Here is a 13,315-nt window from a genome sequence, read left to right on the forward strand (position 1 = left end):
AGCTCATTTTGAGTGTTGGTTGCAAATTATAACATTTAAGGCAGAAATTAGAATTTTGGAAGACTTGTACCTGCCACTGTGGTGACAGTATTCACTGCTTCCCGATGTGCAAAGACTGTTCTGAGACCAAAGATAGTATTGGAAAATGTGAAGTTTTTAAAATTTTACTGTTTTTTATTGATATAATTGATGAAATAAAACATTTTCTTCTTGGCGTACAGCATAATGATTTGATTAGTATGTCACAGAGCGATTACCACAATAAATCTAAATCACTGTCTGTCCCCACACGTGGCTCTGTTTTCTCCCTTGGGGTGAGCACTTTTGAGGTCTGCTCTCTGAGCACGTCTCGGATGCGCCGTGCACACTGGTCAGTCGCCCGCGTTGGTGTCCCGTCCCGGGACTGACCGCTCCTGCAACTCGAGGTTTGCGCCTTCTGAGCACCTCGCCCACTCTGCCCACCCCCACCCCCAGCACCCCCAGTCTGTTCTCTGTACCTGTGAGCTCCGTTTTTTAGATTCCACATGCAAATAAGATCACACCATATTTGTCTTCGTCTGACTTATTTCACTTAGCATGGGCCCTCAAGGCCCATCTGTGTTACTGCAGATGGCAAGATTTCCTCCTCTTGTGACTAAGCAGTATCCTGCTGTGTGTGTGTGCACGCACATGCACACCTGCCACGCTTTCTTCCTCCATTCGTCTGTTGATAGACACTTGGTCGTTTCCCTGCCTTGGCAGCTGTGACTAGTGCACGTGCATACAGATTTAGCACAGACGAGGTGGTGATTTGGTTTCATTCAGATAAATACCCAGCAGTGGACTCGCTGGGTCACACATGGTAGTCCTGGTTCTGCTGTTTGCCACAGTGGCGGCCGCAGCTCACACCCCCCAGCGATGTGTGAGGACACCGTCTCCACGTCCTTGCCAGCACTGGTTGCTCCTTGTCTGGCAGCCGTCCTGACAGGTGCCCTCACTGTGCCTGTGGCTGGCATTTCCCTGGTGATTAGTGGTGTGAGCGTCTTTTCACGCGCCTGTTGTCCATCTTCCTGGGAAAAAGTCTGTTCAGATCCTTTGCCCTTTTTTTAATCGGAGCGTTTGTTTTCTGGTGAGTTGTGTGGGTTCTTCGGTCTGGCTGTTAGCCCTGTATCAGCTCCATGACTTGCGAGCATCTCCTCCCGTTCACTGGCCATTTTGTCCAGATGCTGGTGTCCTCTGCTGTGCAGAAGCAGGAAGCTTGATGAAGTCCCGTGTGTTCGTTTTGCGTTTGGTGTCAGAACGTATTGCCAAGACTGATGTCAAGGAGAGTGTGTTAAAGAATGTGATTTTTAAGGTTGCTATTGCGTGATGGAATGTGTTCGCATCTGGGGGGCTGCACCAGCATTTCCCCAGAGCCACGCCTGGGTAAGGCGTTGCATCCCACGTACAAGACAGACGACTGGGTTTCAGTGTAACAGGCGTGAGAGCTCTGCTGATGGCTTCAGGTTCCATGTGGCTGCTGACCTTTAGGAATCACCACTTGTGTCAGTGATGTGTGACCGTATGATTAGAGAGGACTGTCCACAGTTACCTGAAAAAGCTGCTCTAAGACTCCTTGCTTTTCCAACTGCTTATCTCTGCTGGACCGGATATTTTTGTATATTTTAGCTAAAGCAACATACTACACATATCGAATGCAGAAATGTGTACGAAAATCCAGCTATCTTGTATTAAGGCAACATTAAAGAAATTTACAAACATGTAATACTATTCTTAGTAAATGTTTTTGTTTTAGAACATGTAGTTGTTTTCATAAAAGATAAATTATTGATATTAGCATGTAATAGGGCCGTCATTTTCTAATAAATTCACAAATGCATGTTTAATGTCTCGATTTTAATGTCTAATAAGGTAAATATTAATAGATATACCCCATATAGGCACACGCTGTTTGGGGATCTTCAGTACTCTTTAAAATGTGAGATGTGAACAGTCTGAGAACCGTTGCTGTCGACACAGATAGAGCCCGGCCCCGTCTTGGCGCGTGCGGCCCGCCCGCGTGGGGAGCACCTGCGTGCACCAGGGCCTCACCTCCGTGTGCCTCTTCTCCCCACAGGTCGTATCTGACTCCCGTCCGGGACGAGGAAGCAGAGTCCTTACGGAAGGCGCGCTCCAGACAGGCTCGGCAGACTCGAAGGTCTACCCAAGTGAGTGTGGCCTCCATGCTTTAAATCGTTTGGTCTGTCTGCCATCTCACTGGAAGTACAGTTAAAAAAATGATAAACTGAGTGCCGCCTTCAGCCACTGCAGCAAAAGCTTTCGTGTTAAATCTCACACTGCGCAGAATCAGATGAATTCATAGCTACGCATACCTGTTCTTGCTTCTGTTCTTCAAGGTGCAGAGCAGGTCTCTCTTCTTTCCTCCCTAAGCCTAATCATTTCGCTGTGCTAAGGCCCCCATTTCATTCCTACAGGAGAAGCTCAGTGCTCACCAGTTACCATGGGGCCCGCGTGCTGCTCCTGGGTGTGCTCTCCAGAGAGAGAGGCAGGCGTCCACAGAGAAGCTCCTACACAGATGTTCATAACAGCATTATTCTCGGGGCCAGAAATCCGCCTTCAGTGTCTCCCCTGGCTAGAGTTTGCTTGCTGCGTAGACCAGCCTGCTGTGTGGAGCGTGCACGTTGGCCGTAGGGCTGAGCCCTGGGCCCTTAGGAGCAGCACGGTCAGCGCTGGGGAGCTGGGGCCCCCAGCGGCCCCCAGCAGGTGTGGGTCGTGGGCCCAAGCTGGGCTGTTGCACAGACTAAACAAATTAAGCAGTTAGCAAAACTTGGAAAACCACACAAGTTTCTGTTGATTAATGAATGGATGAACAAAATGTTCCATAGTCAAGGAATATTGTTTGGCAATAAAAAGAAATGAAGTCCTAAAACATGCACACACCACAATGTGGATGAACCGTAAGAAAAAGTTATGCTGGGTGAAAGAAACGGGGCATGATTCCATGTGTATGAAAGTGTCCAGAGCTGGCAGAGAAAGGGAAGTAGATGAGTGTTTGCCGAAGGCTGGAGAGATGGGGGGACGAGATGCGACCCTGAGGGTGTGGGGCATCCCTGACGCTGGGTGCGGGTGCTCAGAGACAGTGCGTGTGCCGCCTGCACGCGTGGGTTTTACGGTGTGTGGCTTGTGTTTCACTAGTGATGTTACAAAAGGAAAGAGCCCTAAGGGAGGCGTTGCGGTGAGGAATATCTCGCAAAGGTCGCTGAGGCCTGGTGGGACATCTCAGAGCCCTGGAGGCGCGTGGGCAGCTGCCCCTTGGCTGAGCTGGGCTGTGGGCGTGTGGCAGCGACGTGGATGGGGCAGTGGTTGGGCGTCAGGGAGGCAGAGGGGGGTGAGCCGGGCCGGCAGAGGCTGAGAGGTCAGGAGGCGGTGGTCCAGAGAGGTGAGAAGGCCGTTTCCAGGGGGCGGGGAAGCCCCGCAGTTTCAGATGCCAAAGATGCAGAGCAGGAAGGCTGAGGACTCACGGACCCCCCGGGGCCAGACAGCGCCCTCCGGAGCCGGCGTTGTCACAGCTGCGACTGCCCGTGCTCGACGGCGGTTCCTTTCCCCAGAGGACGCAACCCCGAGAGGGCCAGACTGGCTGTCGTTTGTTTGTCTGGGTTTATTGTGGAAGAACATATGTAATGTGCAGCTTAATATTTTAGCCATTTTTAAGCAAACAGTTCATTGGCAGTCAAGACATTCACATTTTTTTTGCAGTCATCCGTCCCAGAATAGCTTTCCTCTTCCAAACTGAACCTCTCAACCCCCGAACACTGCCTTCTTCCCGCAGCTGCCAGCTACCCCCGTTCTGCGCCTTCTCTCTGTGATCTTGGCTCTAGGTGACCCGTGTGAGTGGAGTCACGGCTTCTGTCCTTTGGTGACAGCTTGTCTCATTCACGGTGTGTCCCTGACGTAGCTCACGTCATAGCTCACGTCAGAACCGCCTTCCCTCGTGAGGCTGAACAGGGTTCCATTGTGTCCACAGCACACTCTGTTCGTCCGTCACCCCTTGATGGACACTTGGGTTGCTCCCACCGTTTGGCTGCCGTGGACAGTGTTGCTGTGAGCATGGACGTGCACATAACTCTTCAGTCCCTGCTTTTGCACCTTTCAGATAAAGACCCAGAAGTAGAACTGGCTGGACCATGTGTCTCCATCTTGTTTAGTCGCTCAGTCGTGTCCGACTCTGCGAGCCCGTGGACGGCAGCCCGCCAGGGGTTCTCCAGGCAAGAACACTGGAGTGGGTTGCCATTGCCTTCTCCGTGTCTCTGTCTTGGTTCTCATTAATTTTATATCCTGTGCCTTTACCGGATTCATGAGCTCTGGTGGCTTTTAGGTGGCATCGTTAAGATTTTCCATGTATAGGATCATGTTATCTACACATACTGACAGCTTTGCTTACTCTTTTCCAGTGTGGATTCCTTTTATTTTTCTTGTCTGACTCCTATGGCTAGGACTTCCGACATGGTGTTGGATAAAAGTGGCGAGAGTGGGCATCCTGTCTTGTTCCTGATCGTGGGTGAAATGCTTTCAGAACTGCACTGTTGAGTGTGGTGTTCGCTCGAGGCTTCTCATGTGTAGCCTTTATTATGTTGAGGTATGTTTTCTCTATCCCCACTCTCTGAAGAATTTTTTTTATATCATAAATGGATGTTGGATTTTGTTGAAAGCTTTTTGTGCTTCTACAGAGATGATCATATCGTTTTTATTCTTCAATGTGTTAATGTGGTGTCTATCACATTGATATGTAGATACTGAGTCTTCCTTACATGCCCAGGATAAGTCCCACTTGATCATAGTAGTATTAGTTGTTGTTATTCAGTCTGTAAGTCCAAATCTTTGTGATCCCATGGACTGCAGCACTGCCTGACTCCTCTGTCCTGCCCTGTCTCTGGAGTTTGCTCGAATTCATGTTCATTGAGTCGGTGATTTTATCTAACCATCTCATTTCCTTTAGGATTGACTGGTTGGATCTCCTTGCAGTCCAGGGGTCTCTCAAGAGTCTTCTCCAGCACCACAGTTCGAAAGCATCAATTCTTTGGCACTCAGCCTTCTTTATAGTCCAACTCTCTCATGACTACTGGAGAAACCATAGCTTTGACTGTGGACCTTTGTCAGCAAACCAATATCTCCGCTCTTTGAATACACTGACTAGGTTTGTCATAACTTTCCTTCCAAGGAGCAAGCGTCTTTGAATTTCATGGTTGCAGTCACTGCACTCTGCAGTGATTTTGGAGCCCAGAAAATAGAATCTGACACTGTTTCTGCTTTTTCCCCTTCTATTTGCCATGAAGTGATGGAACCAGATGCCAGGATCTTAGTTTATTGAATGTTGAATTTTAACCCAGCTTTTTCAGTCTCTTCTTTAACCTTCATCAAGAGGATCTTTGGTTGCTCCTCACTTTCTGCCATTAAAATGGTGTCATCTGCATATCTGAGGTTATTGATACTTCTCCCAGCAGTCTTCATTCCAGCTTGTGATTCATCCAGCCTAGCGTTTCACATAATGTACTCAGCATATAAGTTAAATAAGCAGGGTGACATTATACAGTGTTGATGTACTCCTCTCCCAATTTGGAACCAGGCAGTTGTTCTATCTCTAGTTTTGTTGCTTCTTGACCTGTATATGGATTTCTCAGGAGTCAGGTAAGGTGGTCTGGAACTCTCATCTCTTGAAAAATTTTCCACAGTTTGTTGTGATCCACACAGTCAAAAGTTTTGGTGTAGTCAATGAAGCAGAAGTAGATGTTTTTCTGAAATTCCCTTGCTTTCTCTGTGATCCAGTGGATGCTGGCAATTTGATCTCTGGTTCCTCTGCCTTTTCTAAACCCAACTTGTACATCTGGAAATTCTCTGTTCACGTACTGTTGAAGCCTAGCTTGAAGGATTTTGAGCATTATCTTGCTAGCATGTGAAATGAGTGCAATTGTGTGGTAGTTTGAACATTCTTTGGCACTGCATTTCTTTGGGATTGGAATGAAAGCTGACCTTGTCCAGACCTGTGGCCACTGCTGAGTTTTCCACATTTGCTGGCATGTTGAGTGTAGCACTTTCACAGCATCATCTTTAGGATTTGAAAGAGCTCTGCTGGAATTCCATCACCTCCACTAGCTTTGCTCATAGTGATGCTTCTTGAGGCCCACTTGACTTCAAGCTCCAGGATGTCTGGCTCTAGGCGAGTGACCACACCGTCGTGGTTATCTGGGTCATTGAGACCTTTCTTGTGTGGTTTTTCTGTGTCACTTCTTGCCACTTCTTCTTAATCTCTGCTGCTTCTCTCAGGGCGTTCCATTTCTGTCCTTTACTGTGCCTGTCCTTGTGTGAAATGTTCCCGTGCTATCCCCAGCTATTTTGAAGAGGTCTCTAGTCTTTCCCACCTGATTGTTTCCTTCTGTCTCTTTGCACTGTTCATTTAAAAAGTCTTTCTTATCTCTCCTTGCAGTTCTCTGGGACTCTGCATGCAGTTGGGGCTTCTTTCCCTTTCTCCCTCACTTTTCTCCTCTCTTCTCAGATCTGTGAGCCGCCTCAGACAGCCATGTTGTCCTCTTGTGTTTCTTTCTGTTTGGGTAGGTTTTGGTCACTGCTTCCCACACAGTCTTGCAGACCTCCGTCTGCAGCTCCTCAGGCCCCCCTCAGGCCTGGTCCCGTGAGTCTGTTCATCACCCCCACTGCGTGACCGCAAGCAGCCCGGCGCCTTCGTTCTTCCCGGAGCTGTGGGTAGTGCCCCCTGCTCCTGCCCAGCAGCACCGCGGACTCCTCGACCTGGGGGCCCATCTTCCACAATCAAGTTTTCTTGCCTTTTCATACTGTCCCTGGCTTCTCCAGCAAGAGTGCTGGAGTGACTGCCGTTGCCTCCTCCAGTGGACCCTGTGTTGTCAGAGCTCCCCACTGAGGCCCGTCTGTCTGGCGTGGCCTCGCAGGGCGTGGCTCGCAGCGTCACTGGATTGCACAAGCCCCTTCGCCACAACAAGCTGTGGTCCATGAAGAGAGGTCCTGGTGTTCGATCTTTCTAATGCTTACCGGATTTAGTTTGCTCATATTTAATTGACAGTTTTTACATCTATGTTCATCAGGGATTTCAGCCTATAGTTTTCTTTTTTTGTGTTATATCTGTCTGGTTTTGGTATTGAGGTGCTACTGGCCTCAGAGAATGAGTTCAGAAGCATTCCTTACTCTTCAGTTTTTTGGAAGCATTTCAGAAGGATAGGTGTTATCTCTTCCCTAAATGTTTGGTAGAATTCACTTGTAAAACTGTTTGGTCTTGGACTTCTGTTTGTGGGGAGCTTTTATTATTATTACTGATTCCGTTTCCTTACTGTTAATTGATCAGTCCATATTTTTTATCTCACTGGTTTAGATTGTCATTTCTAGAAATGTGTCCATTTTTCTAGGTGGTTCTTCTTATTGGCATATAATTGTTCATAGCAGCCTCTTATTGTCTTTTGTATTTCTGTAGTGTCAGTTGTAACTTCTTTCCTGACTATTGATTTGGGCTCTCTCTTTCTGGATGAACCTTGCTAAAGGTTTGTCAGTTTTTTTAATCTTTTCAAAGAACCAGGTTAATGTCATTGATCTGATCGCTGTTCGTTCCTGTTTGGTCTCATTTATTTCCGCTCTAATCATGCGATTCTTCTGCGGACTTTGTTGTTCGGTGGCTCAGTCATCTCCAGCTTTTTGCAGTCCGTGGATGGGCTTCCCTGTCCGTCACCATCTACAGGAGTTTGCCCAGATGCCCATTGAGTCAGTGGTGCCATCCAAGCGTCCCGTCCTCTGCTGCCCTCTTCTCCTGCCTTCAGTCTTTCCCAGCATCAGGGTCTCTTCCAATGAGTCGGCTCTTGGCATCAGAGGGCCATAGTTTTGGAGCTTCAGCATCAGTCCTTCCAATGAATATTCAGGGTTGATTTCCTTTCGGATGTACTGGTTTGATGTCCTTACTGTCTGCTAACTTTGGATTTTGTGTAGTCTTCTTTTTCTTTTTTTTTTTTAATTTATTTTTTCAGTGGGTTTTGTCATACATTGATATGAATCAGCCATAGATTTACACGTATTCCCCATCCCGATCCCCCCTCCCACCTCCCTCTCCACCCGATTCCTCTGGGTCTTCCCAGTGCACCAGGCCCGAGCACTTGTCTCATGCATCCCACCTGGGCTGGTGATCTGTTTCACCATAGATAATATACATGCTGTTCTTTCGAAACATCCCACCCTCACCTTCTCCCACAGAGTTCAAAAGTCTGTTCTGTATTTCTGTGTCTCTTTTTCTGTTTTGCATATAGGGTTATCATTACCATCTTTCTAAATTCCATATATATGTGTTAGTATGCTGTAATGTTCTTTATCTTTCTGGCTTACTTCACTCTGTAATGGGCTCCAGTTTCATCCATCTCATTAGAACTGATTCAAATGAATTCTTTTTAATGGCTGAGTAATATTCCATGGTGTATATGTACCACAGCTTCCTTATCCATTCATCTGCTGATGGGCATCTAGGTTGCTTCCATGTCCTGGCTATTATAAACAGTGCTGCGATGAACATTGGGGTACAGATGGCTAACAAACACATGAAAAGATGCTCAACATCACTCATTATCAGAGAAATGCAAATCAAAACCACAATGAGGTACCATTACACGCCAGTCAGGATGGCTGCTATCCAAAAGTCTACAAGCAATAAATGCTGGAGAGGGTGTGGAGAAAAGGGAACCCTCTTACACTGTTGGTGGGAATGCAAACTAGTACAGCCGCTATGGAAAACAGTGTGGAGATTTCTTAAAAAACTGGAAATAGAACTGCCATATGACCCAGCAATCCCACTTCTGGGCATACACACTGAGGAAACCAGATCTGAAATAGTCTTTTTCTAATTCCTTTGGTTAAGGGTAGGTTGTGTGAGGTTTTCTGTGTATCCTGAAGTAGGCTTGTATTGCTACGAATATCTCTCTTAGAACTGCCTTTGCAGCATCCCGAAGGTCTTGGAACGTTGTGTTTTCATCTCATTTGTCTCCAGGTAAACTTCAGTCTCTTCAGGGATCAGTTGGTTGCTCAGGAGCATATTGTTTAGCCCCTGTGTGTTTGTGGGTTTTGCAGGGGTTTTTTTCTTTTTTGTAGTTGATTTCTAGTCTCATAGGTTTGTGGTTGTAATAGATGCTTGATGTGATTTCAGCTTTATTAAATTTACTGTGACTTGTGTTAAGTAGTACAAATCTATCCTGGACAATATGCATTTGAAAAGAATGTGTATTCTGCTTTAGAACAGAGTAAGTTCATCTGGTCTGATGTGGCGTGTTGGTCAGTGTCCCTTGTGATGTCCTGTGTGGGTCACTGTCCGTCGACGTAAGTGGGGGCTAAAGTCCCTCCTGTTGTTGTCTTGCTGTTGATTCCTCCCTTTATGTCTTTTATTATTTTCCTTACTCATTTAGGTGCTCCTATGTTGGGTGCATATATATTTATAACTGTTGTGTCTTCTTGGATTCATCCTTTGATCATATGTCCTTTCCCTCTTCGTCTTTAAAGTATATTTTTCTGACATAAGTATGGTTTCCTGGCTTTCGTTTGATTTCCATTTGCATCAGGTACCTTTCTCATTCCCCTTACTGTCAGTCTGCGTATCTTTAGGTCTGAAGTGTGTCTCTTGTCAGCAGTGTATATATATACACACGTGGGCCTTGTTTTGTGTCAGTGTATTCAGCCTCTCTCTCTTTTGACTGGAGCATTTAATCCATTTACATTTAAAGTCGTTATTGCTTTGCATGTACTTGCTGTCACTCTGTTACTGCTCTGAGATTCTTTTTGTAGTTCTTTTGTCTGTTTCCTCTTTTGTTCTCGTCCCTTATGATCTGATGACTCTTTAGTGTTATGTTTGGAGTTGTTTCCCTGTTTTGTGTGTGCATCTATTGTGGTTTCCTGGTTTGTAATTACCTTGAGGTTTGTATATAGCAGTATATATACATATATATGTGATTATTTCAAGTTGCTGATCTCTTTAATTTCAAAAAAGATTTTAATAACCCTGCATTTTTCGTTCTTTCCCCTCCCAGATTACAGTTTTTGACATCATACTTTATATCCTTTCATTTTGTATCCCTTAACTGCTTATTGTGGATACAGTTGATGTTACTGGTTTGTCTTTTAACCTGTCCGCAGGGATCAAACCCAGGTCCTCCAGACTGCAGGTGGACTCTACCATCTGAGCACCAGGGAAGCCCACTAGCTTTGTACTCGGTTGATTTACTGACACTTCCTTTACTGTGTATCTGTCCTTGCCAGCAAGATTTTCCTTTTGTAATTCTCATGTTTCTAGTTGTGACCTTTTCCCTTCCTTTTGCTTAGAGAAGCCCCTGTAACATTTCTTGTAAAGCTGGTTTTGTGGTGCTGAACTCTTTTAGCTTTTGCTTGTGTATAAAACTTTTGCTTTCTTCATCCAATCCAAATGAGTGCCTCGCTGGGGAGGGTATTCTTGATTGCAGGCCTTTCCTTTTCATCGCTTTAAATATATCATTCCATTTCCTTCTGTCTTGCAGAGTTTTTGCTGAAAAGTCAGCTGATAGCTATGGGAGTTCCCTTGTTTATAGCTGGTTGCTTTTCTCTTGGTGCTTTTAATATTCTCTCTTCATCTCTAACTTTTGCCGATTTAATTCCGAGGTGTCTTGGTATAGTCCTCTTTGGGTTATTCTTGATTGGGACTCAGTGTTTCCTGGACCTGGATGTCTGTTTCTCTTCCCAGGTTGGGGAAGTTTCCAGCTGTTATGTCTTCAGATGTGTCCTGTGGCCCCCTTCTCTCCTTCTCCTTCTGGGACTCCTGTGGTGTGAATGTTAGTGCATTTGATGTTGTCTTAGAGGCTCTTAAACCTGTCCTCCTTTATTTATCTGTGCTTTCTCCTTGTTCTGTTCAGTGTAGTGATCTCCACTCTGTCTTTTCCCTCACTGGTCTGTTCCGCTGTATCACTTGGTCAGCTCTTGATTCCTTCTAGTGCATTTCCGTTTTAATTGTAGTTTTCATCTCTGGTTGTTCTTTGTATTTTCTGACTCTGTTAAAACCTGCTCATTCTTTTTTGATTTCTTTGATCATCTTTACAGTTATTGCCTTGATCTTTTTCTCAGGTGGATTGCCTGTTTCTGCTTCACCTAGTTGTTTATGGAGTTTTATCTTGTTCCTTCATTTAGGACATGTTCTATTGCCTCACTTTGCCTAACTTGCTGGTTTTATTTCTGCGTATCTAGCAGGTTGGTTCTGTTTTCCCAATCTTGGAGAAGTGGCCTTTTATAGGAAGTGTCTGTGCATGCCAGCAGTACACCCCACTGTGGTCAGCAGAGCTCCATGCTCTAGGGGTGCCACCTGTGTGGGCTGTGTGCTGCTGGCTCACTGGTGAGGGAGTTAGTGCAGGAAATCCTGGGGCTGGTGCTGGCCTGCAGGTGGTGGACTGAGTCAGCCCATGACAGGTGGTGGGCTGGGCCAGCCTGCAGATGGGTGGACCGGGTCAGCCCATGGCAGGCAGTGGCCTGCGGTTGTCCTGGGGCTGATGTGCACCCACTGGTGTGTGAGGCTGGTCTCGAGGCTAGCACAGGCTGCTTGTGGACAGGGCCGGGCTCCAGGCGTGTCTGGGTCTGGAGTCTGCCCACTGGTAGGTGGACCTGGGCCCCAGGGTCCGCGGGGGCAGGTCCCTGCATCCCCATCCAGTGCCTGCGTGTTGGTGTGTGGGGCTGGCTGTGCGGGGGCCGCCGTGGGCTCGAGGGCTGATCAGACAGCCTGTCATCTGGGGAGGCGGTGGGGGCGTGTCCCCGCCTGGCTGGTTGCTGGGCCTGAGGCCTCCCATCCTGTGTGTGTTGCTGGGGGGCCAGGTGCTGAAGGCAGTGGGCTAGAGGGGAGGGTCCCACCGTGGCGCCAACCTAACCTCTGTGGCTAGTCACTCTGCCGCGGGTGGGCCGCCCCTCCTGCCATCTTGCGGTGGCCCCGTCTCTCCTTAGCTGTGGCAGACCCTTGCTGGCCACCCCCGTCACAGTGCTCATCCTGGTGAGCCCTGGGGGGCTCTGCTCAGGGTCTCTGTGCTCCGCCGTCCCGGCCGGCCCCTCTCGTCGGCTCTCTGCATGTCTGTGTGGGCGTGGTTTGGGGTTTGGTGGTTGTCCTAGCCTGGCTGACTTTTCACTGTGTTGAGCCTGGCTGTTTCTGTGCACAAACTCCAGTTTTCCTGGGATCTGCAGGGGAGGCTCAGCTGGTGCCCACATGCTGTTTGAGGTCGGGAGGGCCCCGAGGAGCCGTGAGTGCATGGGTGTGGAAGCAGCAGGGGGTGTTCGTGGAGCTCAAGCAGGCGACGCTGGAGGGCTGCGTTTGCGGTGCGCCTGGGCCCAGGCCTGGGGCCTCTGCGCACCCAGGTGTTTGTGTTCAGCGTATGTTAGCTGCAGACGGCCTCACACCTGTTGGGAGCTGTTTGGAACTAGGTACCATTAGAGGATACTTTGAGGAGCTTCCCTGCTCATTCACGGCGAGGTGTCTGGTTAGGGTGCAGCCTCTCTGACCGTGTGGTGTCTTCCCAGGGCGTAACCCTCACGGACCTTCAGGAAGCGGAAAGGACGTTCAGCCGGTCGAGGGTAGAGCGTCAGGCTCAGGAGCAGCCCAGCCTGAAGCCCGGGGGTCCCGGAGCGCTCGAGGGTGGCCCCCGGAAGCTCGAGCCCCTGGCGGCCCCCGCCCAGGACGCCGGGGAGAGCCATCAGCCCTGGGTCCGGAGCCCCGAGGGAGAGGTGAGCACCCGCAGGGTCAGCAGGGTCGGGGGGTCAGCCGGGGGTCTCTTGCTCACGGGGAGTCAGTGCTTGCTGCTCTGCAGTGGACACCTCCCAGGAAGCCTGTTTACGTCCATCTGTGGTTGGCGGGCCTCTGTAACTGAAAGAATTCAGAGGACGTTAGTCCTTAAGTGATCCGTTGTTTCCTCTGGGGTGTAACTAATGTGCTTTTCTCCAGTTTTATTGAGGCATACTGGACAGGTTAGGCTGCAGCACGCCTCGATGTGCGTGCGTTCTGTGAAACGATCACCACCGTAAGCTTGGTTAACGAATGTGAATGTCTTTCAGCTCTGAAAAGAGAGGTCTCGATATAATAAAATGTAGGTAGAAATATAAGCATTTATTACTCTTTATGCCTGGCCCTACTTCAGCTGTGTCACATGTATGAAACTGTTCAGTCCTCAGCATAGCCGTCTGGGGTAAATGCCAGTCCTTCTCACCCCGAGGCTGTGGGTGCATGTTCAGCGCCCTGCTGGGCATCTCAGGAGAGCCAGAGGGGTTCCCTGGCAGCCCAGCAGGCAGG

At 48.3% G+C, this 13,315-nt stretch overlaps 1 protein-coding gene across 4 annotated transcripts in view; it reads left to right on the forward strand.

Moving 5' to 3' along the window:
* Positions 1-13,315, forward strand: part of PPP1R12B (protein phosphatase 1 regulatory subunit 12B) — a 170,531-nt gene that overhangs the window by 100,841 nt on the left and 56,375 nt on the right. For all 4 annotated transcript variants that reach the window (XM_043485862.1, XM_043485863.1, XM_043485867.1 and 1 more), the window contains 2 exons: positions 2,096-2,186; positions 12,550-12,753. In XM_043485862.1, the coding sequence (XP_043341797.1) occupies positions 2,096-2,186; positions 12,550-12,753 (295 nt within the window). The remainder of the gene's footprint in view (positions 1-2,095; positions 2,187-12,549; positions 12,754-13,315) is intronic.

Source organism: Cervus canadensis, chromosome 13 (assembly GCF_019320065.1).
Source record: "Cervus canadensis isolate Bull #8, Minnesota chromosome 13, ASM1932006v1, whole genome shotgun sequence".
In the NCBI taxonomy this organism is placed as follows: Eukaryota; Metazoa; Chordata; class Mammalia; order Artiodactyla; family Cervidae; genus Cervus; species Cervus canadensis.